At 43.0% G+C, this 23,108-nt stretch overlaps 1 protein-coding gene across 1 annotated transcript; it reads right to left on the bottom strand.

The window, feature by feature from the left end:
* Positions 1-646: 646 nt before the first annotated feature.
* LOC121986508 lies at positions 647-21,708 on the bottom strand. The gene is made up of 5 exons (XM_042540477.1): positions 21,638-21,708; positions 20,818-20,899; positions 20,333-20,701; positions 949-1,413; positions 647-688 (listed from the first exon to the last, which is right to left on the bottom strand). Exons 1-5 carry the CDS (start codon positions 21,706-21,708, stop codon positions 647-649), a joined length of 1,029 nt encoding a protein of 342 aa, XP_042396411.1.
* Between the last annotated feature and the right edge of the window lie 1,400 nt (positions 21,709-23,108).

Here is a 23,108-nt window from a genome sequence, read left to right as displayed (position 1 = left end):
CCATAGGTAGCCTGTAAGTCCACTTCTTCTGTATCTGTGAGATCGGAAGAGCAAGAGAGGAACCATGCCGGAGAAGAAACCGCCATGAAGAGAGAAGGTCGAAAGAAGAGGAATTGAGAAGCAAAAAGATGGACGGAGGGAAGCAGAATAAAATTCCGTAAACCCTTGTCCCTTTTCTAGTCTTATGCTAAAACCTCTAAACATAAGATACGAAAGGGAAATAAAAGGTGCTCAGAATGTCAAGCGTCATAATAGGTAATAATATCATAGAATAAAGGGAAGGAGATGAAGTCAAATAAACTACCTCGGAAAAAACGCAAAATTTCCCTAGGAATAATTTTTGAAGAAATTTGATGAAAAAAAACAAAAAATAATAGGTTTAAAGCACGGGTCAAGCCTTGAGTATTGATTAATGAAAACAACCTGGTTAAATTGAACCATCTTAATAAATCGACCGATAATTGGGGGTATCTTCGAAATATCGAACGATACCTACCAATGCTTGTACCTAGATCGACCGGGTCAGTAAGGAATGAGGATAATTAGGGGTATCTCCGAAATATCGGACGGTACTTACCAATGTTTATACATATATCAACCGGGTCATTGAAGAATGGGTCATAGGGAAAAATTGGACACTCACAAGCTAAGTAGCATTTAATACACGTACATGAAACCGACAAATTTTCTAAAAATTTGAATAAGATCAGCAATCAAAAGAAACTATTCAGATTCACGTAAGTTTGTAAAACCTTAATTCCCCTTCTCTACAACCACTGGAGAATGAGTTAGAACTAGTTTGGGGTACAAATCGGGAGGTCTTTCTTCAATGAGTCTGCGACGGTTCAGGAAATTGAGAGGAGGAACACGCGCTAAGTAGCCCTCCTCTTCCAATTGTCGAATCGCTCCTTTGGCCCCTGCCGTAAAAGCAGACAAGATGGATCTCACAATCGGCCGGTTGAACTCAGTAGACTCGATCATGGCGGTGGCTCGTTCCTTATAACGAACGTCCTCGCCCCCTTTGTAGACTACCAGCGCCATCTGAGAGGTTTTTAATTCATCTGTTCTGGCAGAAGCCTCGGCTTTAGCCGAATCAAGGGAGGTGGTCAAAGAAGCTACCTCCTCCTCTTTCAGCTGTAAGGCTTTAAGTTTCTCAGCCAATTCTGCTTCATAATTCTCTTTTAGTTCGCCAAGTTTTGAGGTTAGCTCTTGATTGAGGTCCGCAACCAATTTGAATCGGGCTTCAAGGTTCTCAATTTGAATTTCAAATTGCTTCTTGGCGGTAGCAGAAAACTCGGTAGAAGACAATTCAATAACCTGCTGTCGCAACCCCTTGTTCTCTGATTTCAATTGCTCGTTCTCAGTGTACAGATTATGCAATAGTCGGGAGAAACCCATGTTTTCTAGCCACCGCTGGGAGCATATTCAAAACCGTAAGACGATACTCCATAAACAGAAAGCAGAAGTATGTAAACATACCTTATTCTCTTTATTAGAAAAACGGTCAATCGCTTAAGGAATGGAAAGCCCCTCAAAGAGGGAACGCACCTCATCCCAAGAACTAGCGAAAGAACCCCCCAGTAATTTGGGGAGAACAGGAATGGTAGAAGAGCCAGTTGAGAAGGAAGAAGTAGGGACAGATGGTGGAGCAAAAACCAAGTAAGAAGAAGGCGAAGAGGGTAGAGATCCTGAAGTCGGAATAGACAAAGGAAAAGTAAAAGAAACGTGACCAGAAGTACTAGTTTTGTGAAAAGGAGAGGTAGGAAAATTCAAGGAAGGATAAAGTTCTGCTAATGTGGGCTCATCGGAAAGAAGATCAGCTGAGGCAAGATCTTCTGAACCAAGCTCATTAGCAGAAAGGATTAGCCTTCTTTTTGGAGGAGGAGCCCTAGTCAATTTGCGTCCTGGACGCTTGCCCGCAGAAATCTCAGTTAGGGGTTTATCAGAGCTACCAGGGGATGCAAGCTTGATAAGAGGAACCGAGGCAGAGGGGGAGACAGTAACAGCTGCAGGAGACGTAATAGCGGGAGCAGGATCAGGGAGGATCTGCGCAGCAGGATCCCTAGAAGAACCTCCTGAAGTCTCATGAAGCCCAGAAGAGCTAGGTATTTCGGCTGAGATAGCCGACTCTTCAGTTGACAGTGGAGGGGCGATAGCGGCCAGAAATTCAGCCTCCTTGGCACGGAGCAATTCTTCTTCCACGCGTATTTCTTTGTCAATCAAAGCATCATAAAAACTCTCCACTGTATAGGATAGAGAAATAATTTAGGCAGTTATAAACAAAAAGAAAGGAACCAGACGTTACCTAAGGAAATGTGAGTATTGCTTCTTCAGCCATGGACAAAGGTATGGGCTAGAGCAATAATGGATTACTTACTGAAGAAAAGAAAGGGGATCGTCGTGGAACGGCGAGCACGAGGACTGGGCGAAGACAGCAACAGGAAGAGAGCTCTAGAGAAGGAAAAAGGAAGAACGAGGTTTAAAGAGGAGACGAAAGGTTTAGGGTTGGAAAAACGCAAGACGGTCGTCAGATTAGGACGTTGGTAGCTCAGCAGACGTTGAGGATCAAAATAGAAGGATAAAAGGCCTATGTGACGTGGTGATCAGAAAAGGCATGTGTCAGGTCATCATAAAAAAAGGAGGGGCATTTATATCAGACGTGACGAATCGGACCGCGATGGGGGTTGGTAGTGCCTCGAACATCCTCTCACCCGAAGGAGAGCCAATCACCAGTTCAGAAACCTCGAAAGAAAATGCGATCGACTGGGCATAATAAAATAAAAAGGACTAAACTTTTTGACCCTACCCAGGCTAAAGACAAGAATATTTTAAGAGTAAAAGTTTAGAAGAGTGACAAATATTAATCTGTTAGTGCAGAATATGACTTAGTATTTATTGAAAATATTTTTATTAATGAAGGCAAGTATGGTTATGTTGAATAAATATGATATTGACTTCAGTCAATGAGACAACATCAGTTGACATAACATGGGTTATAATATCAAACTATACAAATAGTTAAAATGACCTTAGCTATGATAACTGATATATAGGATACATGAAGAAATGATGAACACAACACCACATTGTAAATGATAGAAGGATTCCATAAAAGCCTTTGATTAGATACAAAATTTGTCTTTACACTTAGAATCTGATCAAATACATAGCGTCACATTTCCTCAGGAACAACAGACCTCAAATAGATAACAAATATTACAAGCATAAGCTCTTAGGGCACTCAGAAAATTTAAGTCCCACTGGATTGAAACTTACCATGGAATAGAGAGGGAAATAGCCCACTTCGTCCGAGCTTGTCAAGGCGCATAAGAGGCAATATTTTGCCCGGGACGAAGAAAGCAACAAAAGCCAAAGAGCTCAAGGGCAATGAAAGAGGGGACATTGATTCATTCCATAATGGAAAAGTAGATAAAGAAACCACTTCCCCTCTCAAGCCATATGAGCTCAGCAAGTGGAGCAACCAATTTTAGCCCAAGGGTAACATGTGCTGTGCCCTTCACACAACACCCCTGGGTCATTTGGCTGCCCCTCTATAAGTAGGAAAATTTTCTCTGAAGTTTCTTGGGTCCTTCAGAGCACCTACATCTTTGGATACAAGATATAAACCGCGAAACTTCATCTCTTAAGACGATCCCTTGAACCCCTGAAGTAGCCAGAGAAAAAATCCTAATAAACTCATATATAGATCTCACCTTGTCCAACAAAAGTTGCTTCCAAAAAGGAGGATCCACAACCATGGCCTTAGCAACAAAAACTAGCAGGGAGGAAAAAGAACTGAGAGGGATTATGGGTGAAGAGAAGGTTGTAGCCCTATTTAAAGGAGAAAAAGGCTTACAGTATGTCCACACTTAATCTATTAAGATAGTGGTACACAAAATCTGTGAGGTCATTTCAAAATCTGGAGCAAAGTCACGGGTAGGAAAAAACAAGATCATATTTATGTCTAGTCAGTCGTCTACACCTCCTTCGACTAGACTTGAAGGGAAGGCTAGTGATATGGGTTAGGTTTTGTGGGTCTTCAGATGAGGAAAGAAAAGGAAAAAAGAGTCAAAGGAAGAAAGCCAATAACGACCGATGCACATTCCAGAGCAGAGATAACCTAATATCGGCCAATACATGCCTGCCGAATGAAGGTAGGTCAATATTGGTCGATACATGCCTATCGAACGAAGGTAGGCCAATATCGGTCCATACATGCCTATCGAATGAAGGTAGGCCAATATCGGTCGCTACATGCCTGCCGAATGAAGGTAGGTCAATATCGGTCGATACATGTCTGTCGAACGAGGGTAGGATAATATCGGTCGATACGTGCCTATCGAACGAAGGAAGGCCAATATCGGTCGATACATGTCTGCCGAACGAAGGTAGGCCAATATCGGTCGATACGTGCCTATCGAACGAAGGAAGGCCAATATCGGTCGCTACATGCTTGCCGAACGAAGGTAGGCCAATATCGATCGATACATGTCTGCCGAACGAGGGTAGGCTAATATCGGTCGATACATGCTGTCTGTATAAAGGTAAGGTAATAACGACCGACACGCATGCCAAAGTAAAGATAGCCCAAAATCGGTCAATACATGTCTGCCGAACGAAGGTGGGCCCATATCGGTCAATACATGCTTGCCGTATCAGGGTAAGTTAATAACGACTGATACATACTCCAGAGAAAAAAGTAGACTAATATCGGCCAAAAGGATTAATGAATGCCTTAGAAACATGTTGAATAAAATATTATTACAAATAGAAGTCACATGGAGAAGAGTCATACATGAATATATCGAATAGAATAATTTATGATGGAGAGTATATATTTTTTGGCGGGAAATATGCTTTCAGATTGTCTTGCAGGCGCTAAACGACAAAGAAGGTACATCTGGGGTACAGAAAAGATTCCTTAAAAATCATCTTCCTCAAGTACGCAGCCGATATCATAACGAACTCTAACAAACCGGGGTCCACTTCATGACTACGGAGGTTATATGAAGTGGTATAAAAGGGGGAATCCTCTCCGTTGGCTAGGTAAGTTCACATCTCTAATTCTGGGGCTACCATTCATCTTCTTTCTGCTTCTTCTTTCCTCGGCGTCAAGAGAGATCCCTAACTTGAGCGTTGGAGGGCCTAGCCAGGGATTCCCACCCCGGTGTTAGGTCACCGATGATAGTGTTGATTGGTCTCTTGTGTGCAGGGAGCCTCGGGAGCTTGAAGGTTCGGTTTTCTCCTATTTGGACGGGGATTTCTTCCTACTTATCAGATTTCCTGCGGTGACTCAGGTTTTCTTCCGATCCGCTTTGGGTTTCTCGGGTCGAGGTTTCACCGTCATTATTCTTCGTCTTCCGGATCTCCTTCACAGTCAGCTTCTCAGACAAGATCAAATTTGGCGCCGTCTGTGGGAAACTTCGCCTGAATCTGAGACTACGTGATGGAAGAGGCTGGGAAGTCGAACCTACTTACTATCAGTCGCGAAGATTTGGATCTCCTCATTAATTCTCATGTTCAGAAAGCCCTACAACAACAGCAGCAACAATTGCAAGCTCATACTGGGGCCACTTTGCCGACGGCTCATCATCCGACGATATCAACTATGGAGCATCGGAAAGGAAAGGAGATGGAAGAAGAAGAACCTTTGTATTTTCCTCCAGTTACTGGTTCTCCAACCAGGCATCCACGAGCTTTCCTTCGCACTCCCTTGGATCCAGGGAGTAAGAGGCCTGTGTTCCAAGAGTCCTCTAGTGAGGCGCCGGATAGAGAGAAGCGTAAGATTAAAATGATAACCAGTGATAGTTCACCTGAAAAGGTCATCTCCCCATTTTCACAAAGTGTATTAGATGACCCACTTCCCAAGCGATATCAGAATCTGCAAATTGGAGAATATACTGGAACCACAGATCCGGAAGATCATTTGTTAAAGTTTGAGAATGTAGCCTTGTTGCAACAATTCTCCGATGGGGTGAAGTGTCGGATGTTTCTCACTACTCTTGGGGGAGCATTGCAACGCTGGTTCAAGAGATTGCCTGAAAAGTCTATTCGAAAGTTTAAAGATTTCAAGAAAGTGTTTCTACATCATTTCTCCAGCAACAAAAGGTATCATAAGACCCCGTGGAGCCTATTCTCAATTAAACAGACATCTAAAGAATCCATCCGGGCATATATTAAAAGGTTCAATCAGGTAGCTATAGATGTACCTAATGCTACTACTGAAATATTAGTAAGTGCTTTCTCTCAGGGCCTAAATGATAATGATTTCTTTAAAGATCTGGTAAGAAATCCTCCTGTTAATTTTGATTCCCTGATTGAACGTGCCACTAAGTTCATTAACGTAGAAGAAGCCCAAGCTGCTCGTAGGAAAGAAGGTGTTCCCTCTTCTCCTACTCATGTGAAGGAGAAGGCTCCGACCCCGGTACCCCCACCAAGAGGACCTAGAACTACTCATCCACCTCATCGGCAACCAGATTATCGTCCACAAGCTGTACAACATGTAGAGATGCAACCGGAGGTACCGAGGAGATGATGTACTTATCATAAAACTAGCAGTCATCACTCTGATGACTGTTTCGTTTTGAGAAATAGAAGAGTCAATAAAGAGCGCTATCAGAGGCAGAACTATTACCGGCAATAATACCCCAGGCAGCAAAGTCCGCTCAAACCGGAATATCACCCGGATGGAACCCGGCAAGAAGCAATACCAGTCCCAGCTGGTACCAGCCAAGTATCAGATAAAGCACCTTCCGACACCACAACGACTCGGTAGGAGGAGAATAGAAACAATGCTGCTCAGGGTAATATTAACATGATTACGGGCGGACCCACCGATGGGGATTCTAACAGAGCCAGAAAAGCACATGCCCGAAGATTGGAGATTCATGCAGTAGGATGCAGCATGGAACGAGCAGCCGGTCCTGAAATAAGCTTCGGGCCCAAGGATCTTGAGGGGTAGAGATACCTCATGATGATGCATTAATCATCAAAGTTGTGATAGCTAACTATGCCATCGCACGTACCTTTATAGACACTGGCACTCATCAACATTATATTCAAAAAGGCTTTTGATCAGCTACAAGTTGACCCCAATGAACTTCAACCGATTGCAACTCCTCTGTATGGATTCACAGGCAATAAAGTGCAACCTTTGGGTCAAATAAAATTGGCCATTTCTCGGATAGGAACCCCTGATGAGAACCAGGAGATCCTACTTTATGGTAGTAGATGCTCCATCTTCTTATAATGTGATATTGGTCGGCCTGCCCTGAATGAGTTCAGGGAGAATCAAGTCGGAGAGGTCAAGGGTGATCAAAAGATAGCCCGAAAATGTTACGTAGAAATCATTAAGACTGAGGCTAACACCGCCCGGAAGATTCAAAGAATGGAAGTTAATGCCATTCATGAAACACCGCCTACCCTGGTTTATGAGGAAAAGGAAGAAGTTCAGATTCAATTCGGGCGTCCAGAAGCTACCACCTAGATAGCGGTCGATCTAGATCCCGATCTTAAAGCCGAGTTGGTGCAATGTTTGAGAAGTAATAATGATGTATTTGCCTGGACTCCCAAAGAAGTTTCAGGCATTTCTCCAATGGTCATGGAACATTCCTTGCATGTCTTTCCGGATGCCCGCCCCGTCATGCAAAGGAAGAGGAGTTTCAGTATGGAGCAAAATCAGATTATCAAGGAAGAAATAACCAAGCTTATGGAGGCCGGATACATTAGGAAAATGCAATTCCCAAGTTGGTTGGCTAATGTGGTGTTAGTCTCTAAACCTGGGAATAAATGGCGAGTGTGCATTGACTTTCGAGATCTCAATAAAGCTTGCCCGAAGGATTACTATCCCTTACCCAGGATTGATCAACTAGTTGATTCTACGGCCGGATGCGAATATATTTTCATGCTGGATGCATATCAAGGTTATCATCAAGTCCCCTTGGCCAAAGAGGATCAAGAAAAGGTTAGTTTTATAACATCTGAAGGCACTTATTGTTATAATGTTATGCCCTTTGCACTAAAGAATGTAGGAGCAACCTATCAAAGGCTTATGAATAAGGTTTTTCAAAAGCAGATTGGTAGGAATATGGAAGTATATGTTGATGACATCTTAATTAAGTCTCTTCAAGCTGCTGATCTATGCAGGGATATAGAGGAGACTTGCAAGACATTAAGACAGTATGGGCTCAAGTTGAACCCAAGCAAATTCTTGTTTGGCGCAAAGGGAGGAAAATTCCTGGGATATATGGTGTCCGAACGGGGGATAGAGGCCAACCTGAGCAAGGTCAAGGCATTGCAGAGCATGGAGCCACCTCGCAACCTGAGAGAAGATCAAAGATTGACAGGCCGAATCACAGCCTTGTCTAGATTTATTTCCAGATCAGCCGATCGCAGTTTTCATTTCTTTAAAATACTCAGAAAGGCTACTAAGTTTCAATGGAATGAAGAATGCGATAAGGCTTTTCAGGAGTTGAAAGATTATTTAGCTACCCTCCCTGTGTTGGCTAAACCTATGGCAGGAGAGACTTTGTGGGTGTATTTATCGGCTAATGAAAACGCCGTAGGCTCTATATTAGTCAGACAGGAAGGAAAAGAGCAACAACCTGTATATTTTTCTAGTCATTTATTAAAAGGAGCGGAGTGTAGATACACTACACTAGAAAAACTGGCTTATGCTCTGATATTGACTGCTCGGAGGTTGCGCCCATATTTCTTAGCACATGAGATTATTGTCTTAACCAATAGCATTCTCGGACGAGTATTGCTCAACCCATAAGCATCAGGATGGTTAGTCAAATGGACGACCGAGCTTGGGGAATATGACATCCAATATCAACCTCGCTCGGCCATCAAGGCACAAGCTCTAGCAGATTTCATCATAGAGGTTCAAGGCCCAGAAGACGAAGATACCTGGAAAATTTATGTGGATGGCTCTGCAACTAGACAAGGCAGTGGGATTGGTATTCTTCTTATATCCCCAAAAGAAGACAGACTTCAACTCTCCATTAGATTAAATTACAGAGCCACCAACAATGAGGCTGATTATGAAGCTCTCATAGCTGGCTTACAAGCTGCTCGGCATGTAGGAGCAGTTCGAGTCCTTATATATTCTCTCATTAGCACTCAACAATTATCAGGTAATTTTGAAATCAATAATGACAGGCTTAAGTTATATGCAGAGGCATTCGATAAGTTGAAGTCTCAATTTCAAGATGTGAGCATACAAAAAATTCCTCGATCAGAGAATCAAGTGGCAGATGAATTAGCTAAGCTAGCCTCTACTGTAGTACCATGGAGTCTTGATCGACCAGTGGAACAGACCCTGTTAATTTCCTGTATTGAAAGATAGACTGATATAGAAATTCAAGGTGATTGGAGATCTCAAATTATATTATATTTACAGCAAGGTCTTCTTCCGAGAGATACAGAACAAGCTAGGGTATTTAAGAAATGAGCTGCTCAATATACTATGGTGGGGGAGCAATTATATAAAAGGGCTTTTTCCAGACCTTTGCTCAAGTGTGTAGGCACAGAAGACACACAATTTATTTTACTGGAGGTGCATCAAGGCTCTTGTGGTAGTCATATAGGAGGAAGATCTTTGGCTCGTAAAATCCTCCTAGCGGGATATTTCTGGCCTACTCTACATGAGGATGCCGCTAAATTGGTAAGAACTTGTATTTCTTGTCAAAGCATCGAATATATTACATCACCCTACCCAGTTATTAAGAACCTCTATAGTTCCTACTCCTTCGATCAATGGGGTATGGACATAGTGGGTCCATTTCCTATGGTACCCGCTCAGAGGAGGTTCTTGCTGGTAGCGGTGGATTATTTCTCTAAATGGGTGGAAGCTGAACCACTTGCTAGAATTACCGAGCGGGCGGTCATTAAATTCTTATGGAAAAATATAATCTGTAGGTTGGCCATTCCTCATAAGTTGGTCTCAGACAATGGAAGGCAGTTTCAAGGTAGAAGAATTCTAGAATGGTGCTCAAGTTATGATAACTCGTTTCAGCTAATGGAAACCAGGCGGAGGTAACTAATAGGGAGATTATTAGAGGACTAAAACAAAGCTAGATCATTTGGGAAGTAGCTGGGTAGAGAAAGTTACCGAGTGTTCTCTGGGCATATCGAACTACGCCTCATGAAGCTACGGGAATCATCCTTTCCAACTAGTCTATAGAGGAGAAGCAGTAGAATTGATTGAGGTAGGATAGAGTCCGATCAGAGACAATTGTATGATGAAGATAATAGAGACCGACGACTTATGGAGCTGGACTTAATTGAGGAAATAAGGGATAAAGCTGCTACTCGTCTTATATCATATCGACAAAGGATGAGACAGAATTATAACAAAAGGGTCATCCCCAGATTCTTCCAAGTAGGGGATTTGGTATGGAAACGAGTTAAGCCTGTGGGAGATGTCAGCAAGTTGGCACCACAATGGGGAGGGCCTTATAAAGTGATAGAAAAGCTCGCGTCAGGCTCATACTATCTCCAAGATGCCGAAGGAAGAATGTTGGAACGCCCTTAGAGCGCTAATCATTTGCAACCCTATCGAGCCTGATTTGATCATATTACTTTAAATATGTTCACAGTTATTGGAATTCCCAGGCAAGTTGAGATACTTACAGTCTATGTACTTTGTTTCTTTGATGAAAGTCAAGTAAGATAAATATTGACACAGGAAATAAATATGGTTCATACAAATTGATAAATATCAGGAGAAGCTTCCTTTCTATTTTTCAAGTAGTAAAATAAGGGGAAATCATAAAGGCCTATTCAGCTCCCCTCAAGGAATTACAGGCCAACACGAGCTTAGCCCAAGTATTATACTTTCGTACAAAGCAAAGTCGATCGAGAAAATCCTATGAAGTAACCCGGTCGGGCATTCATAGGATGACTTGGAGACTATAAACCAAAGTCGATCGGGAAGATTCTATGAAGTAACCCGGCAGGCCTTCATAGGAAAACCCGGAGACTATAAACTGAGACAAAGCAAAGTCGATCGAGAAAATCCTATGAAGTAACTCGGTCAGGTTTTCATAGGAAGACTCAGAGACTATAAACCAAAGTCGATCGGGAAGATTCTATGAAGTAACCCGGCATGCCTTCATAGGAAAAACCGGAGACTATAAACTGAGACAAAGCAAAGTCGATCGAGAAAATCCTATGAAGTAACCCGGTCAGGTTTTCATAGGAAGACTCGGAGACTATAAACCAAAGTCGATCAAGAAAATCCTATGAAGTAACCCGGTCAGGTTTTTATAGGAAGACTCGGAGACTATAAACCAAGGTCGATCGGGAAGATTCTATGAAGTAACCCGGCAGACCTTCATAGGAAAAACCGGAGACTATAAACTGAGACAAAGCAAAGTCGATCGAGAAAATCCTATGAAGTAACCCGGCCAGGTTTTCATAGGAAGACTCGGAGACTATAAACCAAAGTCGATCGAGAAAATCCTATGAAGTAACCCGGCCAAGTTTTCATAGGAAGACTCGGAGACTATAAACCAAAGTCGATCGGGAAGATTCTATGAAGTAACCCGGCAAGCCTTCATAGGAAAAACCGGGGACTATAAACTGAGACAGATCAAAGTCGATCGAGAAAATTCTATGAAGTAATCTGGTCGGGCTTTCATAGGAAGACTCGGAGACTATAAACCAAAGTCGATCGGGAAGATTCTATGAAATACATCAGGCAAGATTTCACGGATGAAATCAGTGATTTCGAACTAACGCAAGGTATAATTAATCAGGGAATCTCTGGGCTTCGAAGCCTAATTAAGCAGGAATTGAGAAGGGATTCCATATGGGAGCTCAGATATATGAAAGTCTTTATTGAAAATCCGGTTGGGATATTATACTTAATCTGAAGATCAATAATACAATTCCAGATCCAGTCTCAACTAAGATCATTCATCCTCGGGGAGATACAAAGCATACCGAATGTTACTTAAGGAAGAATCCATCAAGATAAGGTTTAATCCTGAAAGATGAACAAGGGATTTTTCCAATAAAGTTTATACATAGCAATCAAAAGCATGTCAGGAAGGGGTATTCTTGAACTAGCATAAAGGAAAAGAAAGTAAGTGTTAAAGTTTTTCTTACACCTTGCAAGTACTTAATTACTTAGTATCAAATGCACTTTTTCCACTGTCAGTTCTTACTTTACAAGTTTTTATGAATAATTTCCTTAGACATTAGGAAAAGGGCCTTTCAAATCTGAAGGTAGTTCTTCATTAAGCCTGCGGCGATTTATGAAAGATAGGGGAGGTTCTTTGGGTAGATATCCACCCTCTTTTAACTGTCGTAGAACTCCCGATACGGAATGATTTAGCGCACCCACTATCCTGCGAACAAATTCCCGGGCAAATGCCGGGGACTGTAAGTAAACTTGCCGCCATTCTTCCCACCGACCCTTTTCCTTCTCCTTATAATTCTGGAAATCAGCTTGCAGCTTTGTGTTTTGTTCTTTTAAAGCATCTTTCTCTGATCTTAGCTGTTCCAATTCCTTCTGGAGCAGTGATAATTTGTTATCTTGAGCTTTCCTCAGCTCTTGTTCCTGTAGAATAGTGAAATCATGAGAAGCCAGGTCCTGAGCTTGGTCAGAAAGACAGGCATTATGAAGCTTCTCTACTTTCTCTAAGATGAGACTTTTCTGAGAAGCATCTAAGAGAGCTTTCTCTTTTAGAGCGATCTCCAAACGAAGACCGGAATGTAGTCGATCCACCTATAATTCTAAGGTTTTTCTAGCCAGCTCTTTGTCTTTTAATAGTTGCTGGCATTCTTCCAACTCTTGTTTTAGGATCCCCAACTGTTGATCCTGCAAGGCCACCTTCTCCTATAATTGAGTCGGGTCGCTAGCGGAAGAAAGAGACGCGGCCCTCAATGTTTCCAATTGAGCCTTCAATTTAGTGTTCTCATGATCTTTAGCTGTGAGTAACTGATCGATATGCAGACTTGTGGCTAGAAACTAAATGAAAGGATAATGTCAGTTAGGGATAAAGTTACAAAGCTAATAAACACGTAACTGGGAATACTTATAGCCACTGCCTGACGACTATGGCGATCCGCTCGATGTGGGAGACTAAGGCCTCGTAATTGATCATAACCTTGCGACCAAGATTCAGCCAATAAACCTTGCAATTGCAGAGTGCCATAGCCAGGAGGACTAGAAGGCTGTCCCAATTGAGAAGGTAAGCCCGCAACCACTCTAAATAAAGGAGGGGGATGAGAGGAAGCCGGATATGGAGAAGAAGAGGAACCAATCTGAGGAAAAGGGATAGTGAAAGCAGGAGGAACAGAGTGGGAGCTAGAGGGAACAGAAGGTAGTAGCGCAGGAGGGGTTGTTACAATTGTGGAAACACTAGCGGTTGAAGGGCTGACAATGGGAGAAGATCTCCGGCAAGGTGTTCGTTTCGCTCGAGGCCTATAAGCCAAGGGAGGCAAGGCCAATGCCAAGGATGTAGAAGGCACGGGAGGGATAGTGGTCATCTTAGAAGCAGGAGCAGGAGAAGCTGAAACAGTAGAAGAAGAAGAGATAAGCAGACCAGGCCTCATCATTCGAAGAGCAGGATTGGAGATGATATTGGTGGGAGTCATCGATGTTTTACCTCTTTCAAAAGAAATAGGCGCCGGAACAAGAGGAGTTTGTACAAAGGTACCAAAGAAATCACCAAAGGGAGAATCCTTGGTAAGATTTGGCTTTTTAACTAAAGTGACAAAAGACTCTTCTTCTTCCTCTTCCATAAGTGCGACACCCTCTGCTTGTTGTTCTTCTTCGGAAAGCAAGCCCAAGGTAGAGGGATTGGGATCAGATTGGCGAGCCAGTAACCATTGTTCTCCAAGATTATTGATAAAGGATTTGGTCATAGCAGAATTCCTGTACATAAGAGCCGGAAGAATAGCGTCGGCTGAAAAACAGAGTATAAACATCATGGTTATAGAAATATACTAATCAGCAAAGGCGAAGTAAAATAATTATACTCACCAAAGGAACTATCCAAAGGAGTATTAATGTTGCCTATCCCAAAGGGAAACATCAAGCCCTCTTCAATTAGATGCGGTAAACTGAATTTCGCTCCCCGCAGTTTAGGCAAGGCAGAGGCCACAGAAGGATCATTGAGAAGACCTTGAGTGTCAGGAAGCGAGGGCAGATCATGTATCCATTGAATAGGAAAAGGAGGGGGAGAAGGTAGACGCATATAGAAAATTTTTTTATACCATTCACCTTGAGGGGGAATACGATTAAATAGAATAGCTTTGGGACGAGATTGAAACTTAAAAATACCAACATCTACCCGACGAGGGATAAAGAAATGATGGAAAAGACGAGGAGACAGTGGGAAATCTAACAGTTTGGATACTCCAATGAAGCCCACTAGAATGGAAAAGGATTGGGGAACGAACTGGTTTAACGGGATAGCAAAATAACGGCTAATCTCACAAAAAAAGGAGTGAAGAGGAAATCTGAAACCTTGCAGAACTTGGTCCCTGAAGATGGAGATACAGTCTAAGGGAGGAAGGTGAGGACCCTCATGGGGAGCAGGGCGGACAATGTAAGAGGGAAAACCATAGGTAGCCTGTAAGTCCACTTCTTCTGTATCTGTGAGATCGGAAGAGCAAGAGAGGAACCATGTCGGAGAAGAAACCGCCATGAAGAGAGAAGGTCGAAAGAAGAGGAATTGAGAAGCAAAAAGATGGACGGAGGGAAGCAGAATAAAATTCCGTAAACCCTTGTCCCTTTTCTAGTCCTATGCTAAAACCTCTAAACATAAGATACGAAAGGGAAATAAAAGGTGCTCAGAATGTCAAGCGTCATAATAGGTAATAATATCATAGAATAAAGGGAAAGAGATGAAGTCAAATAAACTACCTCGGAAAAAACGCAAAATTTCCCTAGGAATAATTTTTGAAGAAATTTGATGAGACAAAAACAAAAAATAATAGGTTTAAAGCACGGGTCAAGCCTCGAGTATTGATTAATGAAAACAACCTGGTTAAATTGAACCATCTTAATAAATCGACCGATAATTGGGGGTATCTTCGAAATATCAAACGATACCTACCAATGCTTGTACCTAGATCGACCGAGTCAGTAAGGAATGAGGATAATTGGGGGTATCTCCGAAATATCGGACGGTACTTACCAATGTTTATACATATATCGACCGGGTCATTGAAGAATGGGTTATAGGGAAAAATTGGACACTCACAAGCTAAGTAGCATTTAATACACGTACATGAAATCGACAAATTTTCCAAAAATTTGAATAAGATCAGCAATCAAAAGAAACTATTCAGATTCACGTAAGTTTGTAAAACCTTAATTCCCCTTCTCTACAACCACTGGAGAATGAGTTAGAACTAGTTTGGGGTACAAATCGGGAGGTCTTTCTTCAATGAGTCTGCGACGGTTCAGGAAATTGAGAGGAGGAACACGCGCTAAATAGCCTGTTGGAGCAATCCCAATGGTTCGTGGGACCATGTGTTTTGGTGTTTGGGCAAAGGGTTTAAATTAGGTTTACCCTTGTTATTTGATATGTGTACTTGAGTTGTGCAGGACTGCAGGTGACACATGTGACTCAGGTTGACGGCTTCGGGTCCGGTGAAGGATGGAGCATCCGAGGGACCATGGACAAGGCAGCAAGGACAATGGCCGAGGGAAACGACTTCGAGGCATACGCGAAGGATGGCATTGGAGACAAGCCGCGGGCTTGGATGCATCCGAGGGACGAGAGCCAAAGGAAGTAGGCTTGAAGGCAAGAGGTCAAGGTTGCAAAGAAGAGTCAAATGAGTCGTGAGGGTACGAGTGCATGAGAGATTGTACTCGGAGTAAAATCTTAGTTTTAGGGGTTCACTGTAGCGGAACAGTAGCAGTTACTGTAGCGCACTGTAGCAGTTACTGTAGCAGTCGACTGGTGTATGGACCAGTCGACTGATGCACTGTAGCAGAGAGCCGTTGGGCTGGCATCTGTCGACTGGTGCAAGGACCAGTCGACTGGTAACGGGCAAATCAGATTCTGATTTGTTCCAAGCTCTATAAGAAGGAGCTTGGTATGGCCGGCCAAGGCGACAAAATTAGACTTGGTTAAAGCCTAATTAGTAGTCACAAGAGTTCTCAAGTGCTTGTGTAATCCAAGAGGTCTTGGTGAGTTTGTGGTGAGGTTTCTCCACCCACAAGGAGCGACTTGAGATAGCCGGAGTTTGCCGGGGGCTAATCCACCGACGGATAGGGATCGTCCACCTCAAGGACAAGCCGTGGAGTAGGAGCCCTAATCTCCGAACCACGTTAAACGAACGTGTTAGCGGTTTGCTTGCTCTTTCTTATAGTGTTTAGCTTTCTACTTGTTTGTATTAGTTTGTATTTCCGTTGCGCACTAACAAGTGTAGGGTGAAAGCGAGTATTTGAGGGTGCCGTCTATCCAACCCCCCTTCAAGCCGGCCACCGATCCTCCAACAAGTGGTATCAGAGCGAGGACGCTCTCCATTGGACTAACCGCAAAGGAAGCAAGAAGATGGCCTACTTGATAGAACCACCGAAGTTCGAAGGAGGAAGCTTATGGGACATCACCTTTTGGATGGTGAAGATGAAGAACTTCTTCGAAATGGATTGGGACACAATGATAGTGGTGGAGGAACCATTCGAAGTCCCTAAAGACAAGAAAGGGAAGAAGCTCCGACCACGACATTGGACGGAGGAGCAAATCACACGGTCAAAGGCAAACGATAAGGTAATATCAATTTTGGTAGATATTTTTCCTCCTAACGTGTTAAGTGGTGTAGGTGAGTATGAAAATGCCCATGAATTATGGAGAAAAGTGAAGAAATTTCCATGGGAGGAATTTTTGCCTACACTAGAAGAAGAAGAAAAAGAAAAATCCGAAGAAACGGATGTAGTTGCTCAAGAAGAGGAGGTGGAGCAACCGGAAGTTAAGCCATGCTCAACATCCGAGGAGGAAAAGGAGGAGAAGGAAGATGAGGCATCATCTACATCCTCAATAATTGAAGAAAATTCCAAGGCTAGTGAAGAAGAAGAAGAGGTCTTGGAAGTGGTTAATCTAGCAAGCACCTCCACCGAAGCGAAGTCAAAAGACCATATAATATGCTTCGGGTGCAATGAGAAGGGACACTATAAGAATAGATGTCCTATGGGTAAGAAGAAGGTAACTCCTAAACCCAATCAAGTTATTTTGAATACTAACATGGGTTGTAGGAATAAAGAAGCCCAAAAGAAGGAGAAGAAATGACACATAGTGTGCTTCACGTGTGGTGAGCAGGGTCATTACCACACCAAATGCCCAAAGAAGAAGGAAATCAAGAAGTTGGCGGAATTGAAGAAATGGGAGAAAGAGAAGAAGAAGAAAAGCTCAAGTTAAGGGGGAGCTTCAAGGGTAAGGGAGGTATACCCTAAGTTGAATTCAAATTCAAATATTCATTCTTCCATGCATGCTAGAAATAATGAAAATCATTATGTACCCATGCAAAATTTTGGCTTTAGGTATCATGATAGAAATAGGGTAAATGTAGACAATAACCCTAGGAGACCAATTCATGAAAAACCTAGAAGCGGTAGACCTAAGGAGAACCAAGGCATTAATTCCAAGAAGGGAAGACACATGCCTAGGAAGGGTAGGTCTAGGAATGTCCAATTTGGACAAATTAACTCTAGGGTTAGGAACCTAGAAAGGGAGAATCAAGCTTTGAAGGCAAAGCTTGATGGTTTAGAGAAATTCCTTAAGAGATTCACTATTGGATCTAAGGGATTAAGTATGGTGTTGGGTAGCCAAAAACCCAACAATGATAGATCAGGCTTGGGATACCGATCTAGTCCCTCCAAGGCCAAAAGGAGACCATGTGCTAAGGTGGCACATGATAAGGGCAAGGGAGAGTCATCCAAGGCCAATAAAAAGAAATATGCTAGGGTTGCATATGATTATGGCAAGGATGATGTGTCCAAGGTGCACCACTGTGGTTTAGCCATAATGGAGAAAGCATCTAAGAAGATGGCTAAGGTTAAGAGCTCTAGGGGGAGTTCAAAGAGTCAAATTGGGACCCATGGCCAATGGATCTCAGGTGGGTTCTACTTGGGGGTCTAGAGAAGCCATGGAGTGTGCCAAATGGTTTAGAGACGGACTTGAGTCTCAAACCTAGGGATTTGGCACACATGGATTATGTTTCATGCAAGGAAATATGATATTAAGGGTCATATTGCATGATAATTGGTTTTGGATGTATAGATGCCATATAAACCAATGCTAGGGATGCATTGTGGGTTGGTATGGGCAAATACATCAAAAGGAAGTCAAAACTAGGACTTTAGGTCAAGGTTCAATTGAACCATTTAGCTAGTTTTGGATTTTGTGTCAATCTTGGGATTGGTGATAGATACATTTTGTAATGTATTTTTCCCAAGTAGACAAGGGTACAATAGACCTCTCCATAAAATTTAGGAAATTTTGGAGGTCTAGCGAATTTCTGGTGCATTTCTGAAGTTGGCCTGAAAAGGCTGATTTTTGCAGAATTAAGGTACCAGTCGACTGGTGCAGATACCAGTCGACTGGTAACAGTATTTTTGAGCACAGAATATCTCTGTAAGCTCATTTTATCGATACCAGTCTACTGGTGCCGATACCAGTCGACTGGTAACAATAGATTTCGACCACAGAATGCTTCTGTAAGGTTCTGTCGAAGGGGGCAGTCGACTGATACCAGTCTGAAACTGTTTTCAGCATTGGTTTGTGACCATGTCAACTCGTTTAGATGTATGAGATCCAAGGAGGATTAATACATGAGTCTAGGGTCAGTTTGGATGATAAGTTTTCAACAATTGGGATATTGTTGGAGAACTTTTTGGATGTTAGGCAAAGGGGGAGAAGTAAGGTTTAGTTAGGAAAACCTGAAAGTACCTTTGTGTAGGGGGAGCCTTGGAATAGGTTCTTAAAAAGCCTTGTGATAAAATTCTAGCTCAACGGGGAGCTTAGGTGTAGGGGGAGCCTTGTGATAGGTTCCAATGCATGTTTTTTCGGCGGTTGCCAAGTGTGTAGCCTTGGCAACGTAAGTCCATTCGGCGGTTGCCAAGTGTGTAGCCTTGGCAATGTAAGTCCATTCGGCGGAGTAAGTCCAAGCGTGTAGCATTGGCATCGTAAGTCCATTGTATTAGCATGTTTATTTGCTATTTGTTTTCCCTAACTTAAACGTATTGCCAAACACCAAAAAGGGGGAGATTGTTGGAGCAATCCCAATGGTTCGTGGGACCATGTGTTTTGGTGTTTGGGCAAAGGGTTTAAGTTAGGTTTACCCTTGTTATTTGATATGTGTACTTGAGTTGTGCAGGACTGCAGGTGACACATGTGACTCAGGTTGACGGCTTCGGGTCCGGTGAAGGATGGAGCATCCGAGGGACCATGGACAAGGCAGCAAGGACAATGGCCGAGGGAAGCGACTTTGAGGCATACACGAAGGATGGCATTGGAGACAAGCCACGGGCTTGGATGCATCCGAGGGACGAGAGCCAAAGGAAGTAGGCTTGAAGGCAAGAGGTCAAGGCTGCAAAGAAGAGTCAAATGAGTCGTGAGGGTACGAGTGCATGAGAGATTGTACTCGGAGTAAAATCCTAGTTTTAGGGTTTTACTGTAGCGGCACTGTAGCAGTACTGTAGCGCACTGTAGCAGTTACTATAGCGTACTGTAGCAGTCGACTGGTGTATGGACCAGTCGACTGATGCACTGTAGTAGATAGCCGTTGAGAGAGTCGTTGGGCTGGCATCAGTCGACTGGTGCAAGGACCAGTCGACTGGTAACGGGCAAATCAGGTTCTGATTTGTTCCAAGCTTTATAAGAAGGAGCTAGGTATGGCCGGCCAAGGCGACGAAATTAGACTTGGTTAAAGCCTAATTAGTAGTCACAAGAGTTCTCAAGTGCTTGTGTAATCCAAGAGGTCTTGGTGAGTTTGTGGTGAGGTTTCTCCACCCACAAGGAGCGACTTGAGAGAACCGGAGTTTGCCGGGGGCTAATCCACCGACGGATAGGGATCGTCCACTTCAAGGACAAGCCGTGGAGTAGGAGCCCTAATCTCCGAACCACGTTAAACGAACGTGTTAGCGGTTTGCTTGCTCTTTCTTATAGTGTTTAGCTTTCTACTTGTTTGTATTAGTTTGTATTTCCGTTGCGCACTAACAAGTGTAGGGTGAAAGCGAGTATTTGGGGCTGCCGTCTATCCAACCCCCCTTCAAGCCGGCCACCGATCCTCCAACATAGCCCTCCTCTTCCAATTGTCGAATCGCTCCTTTGGCCCCTGCCGTAAAAGCAGACAAGATGGATCTCACAATCGGCCGGTTGAACTCAGTAGACTCGATCATGGCGGTGGCTCGTTCCTTATAACGAACGTCCTCGCCCCCTTTGTAGACTACCAGCGCCATCTGAGAGGTTTTTAATTCATCTGTTCTGGCAGAAGCCTCGGCTTTAGCTGAATCAAGGGAGGTGGTCAAAGAAGTTACCTCCTCCTCTTTCAGCTGTAAGGCTTTAAGTTTCTCAGTCAATTCTGCCTCATAATTCTCTTTTAGTTCGCCAAGTTTTGAGGTTAGCTCTTGATTGAGGTCCGCAACCAATTTGAATCGGGCTTCAAGGTTCTCAATTTGAATTTCAAATTGCTTCTTGGCGGTAGCAGAAAACTCGGCAGAAGACAATTCAATAACCTGTTGTGATTATGTAATAGTCGGGAGAAACCCATGTTTTCTAGCCACCGCTGGGAGCATATTCAAAACCGTAAGACGATACTCCATAAACAAAAAGCAAAAGTATGTAAACATACCTTATTCTCTTTATTAGAAAAACGGTCAATCGCTTCAGGAATGGAAAGCCCCTCAAAGAGGGAACGCACCTCATCCCAAGAACTAGCGAAAGAACCCCCAGTAATATGGGGAGAACAGGAATGGTAGAAGAGCCAGTTGAGAAGGAAGAAGTAGGGACAGATGGTGGAGCAAAAACCAAGTAAGAAGAAGGCGAAGAGGGTAGAGATCCTGAAGTCGGAATAGACAAAGGAAAAGTAAAAGAAACGTCACCAGAAGTACTAGTTTTGTGAAAAGGAGAGGTAGGAAAATTCAAGGAAGGATAAAGTTCTGCTAATGTGGGCTCATCGGAAAGAAGATCAGTTGAGGCAAGATCTTTTGAACCAAGCTCATTAGTAGAAAGGATTAGCCTCCTTTTTGGAGGAGGAGCCCTGGTCAATGTGCGTCCTGGACGCTTGCCCGCAGAAATCTCAGTTAGGGGTTTATCAGAGCTACCAGGGGATGCAAGCTCGATAAGAGGAACCGAGGCAGAGGGGGAGATAGTAACAGCTGCAGGAGACGTAATAGCGGGAGCAGGATCAGGGAGGATCTGCGCAGCAGGATCCCTAGAAGAACCTCCTGAAGTCTCATGAAGCCCAGAAGAGCTAGGTATTTCGGCTGAGATAGCCGACTCTTCGATTGAGGTGGAGGGGCGATAGCGGCCGAATTCGGCCTCCTTGGCACGAAGCAATTCTTCTTCCACGCGTATTTCTTCACAATCAAAGCATCATAAAACTCTCCACTGTATAGGATAGAGAAATAATTTAGGCAGGTATAAACAAAAAGAAAGGAACCAGACGTTACCTAAGGAAATGTGAGTATTGGGTCTGACTGGGCTTAAACCAAACAGGTATAGCAGCTCGACCTTCAACCATTTCGGGATCGAGAGCCGGTGACCTAATAACTTCTCACAATAAATAGGAAAAGTAGGGAGGAGATGCAACTCTCTAACATAGGGTAAGGGAGGCAAGAAAGACTTCCAAGCATGAGACCAAGGGATAGGTCCCGGAAACTTTAAAAAGAAAAAACGAGATTTCCAGGCTTTGAGAGATGATGGCATATCTCCAAAAAGGACCATTTTAGTTCTCGATTGGAATAAGAAGACACCAGGTTCCGAAAGCTTAGGGTATGAAAACATGAAGAAATTTTGAGGAGTAGGGGGAATATCTCGTAGACGAAACAACATATAAGCGCCGCATAGATAACGAAATGCATTTGGAGCAAATTGTTGCAAAGGAATATCAAAATATCGACTTATTTCAATTAAGAAAGGAGGAATGGGAATATTAAACCCCTATCACGATCCCTCAAAAACAGAGTTATCAGGGGGATGATGAGGTCGATCAGTCGGTGCTGGGAGTATGATTTTATATTCCTTAGGAATTTCATATTGACGACGGATGGATAATCTAACATTCTTGTCAAAGATATAAGACATATGAACATACCAAGGAGCAATTGCTTCTTTAGCCATGGACAAAGGTATGGGCTAGAGCAATAATGGATTACTTACTGAAGAAAAGAAAGGGGATCGTCGTGGAACGGCGAGCACGAGGACTGGGCGAAGACAGCAACAGGAAGAGAGCTCTAAAGAAGGAAAAAGGAAGGACGAGGTTTAAAGAGGAGACGAAAGGTTTAGGGTTGGAAAAATGCTAGACGGTCGTCAGATTAGGACGTTGGTAGCTCAGCAGACGTTGAGGATCAAAATAGAAGGATAAAAGGCCTATGTGACGTGGTGATCAGAAAAGGCATGTGTCAGGTCATCATAAAAAAAGGAGGGGCATTTATATCAGACGTGACGAATCGGACCGCGATGGGGGTTGGTAGTGCCTCGAACATCCTCTCACCCGAAGGAGAGCCAATCACCAGTTCAGAAACCTCGAAAGAAAATGCGATCGACTGGGCATAATAAAATAAAAAGGACTAAACTTTTTGACCCTACCCAGGCTAAAGACAAGAATATTTTAAGAGTAAAAGTTTAGAAGAGTGACAAATATTAATCTGTTAGTGCAGAATATGACTTAGTATTTATTGAAAATATTTTTATTAATGAAGGCAAGTATGGTTATGTTGGATAAATATGATATTGACTTCAGTCAATGAGACAACATCAGTTGATATAACATGGGTTATAATATCAAACTATACAAATAGTTAAAATGACCTTAGCTATGATAACTGATATATAGGATACATGAAGAAATGATGAACACAACACCACATTGTAAATGATAGAAGGATTCCATAAAAGCCTTTGATTAGATACAAAATTTGT

This window comes from Zingiber officinale, chromosome 5B (assembly GCF_018446385.1).
Source record: "Zingiber officinale cultivar Zhangliang chromosome 5B, Zo_v1.1, whole genome shotgun sequence".
NCBI lineage: Eukaryota > Viridiplantae > Streptophyta > Magnoliopsida > Zingiberales > Zingiberaceae > Zingiber > Zingiber officinale.
This window is presented reverse-complemented; position numbering and strand designations above follow the sequence as displayed.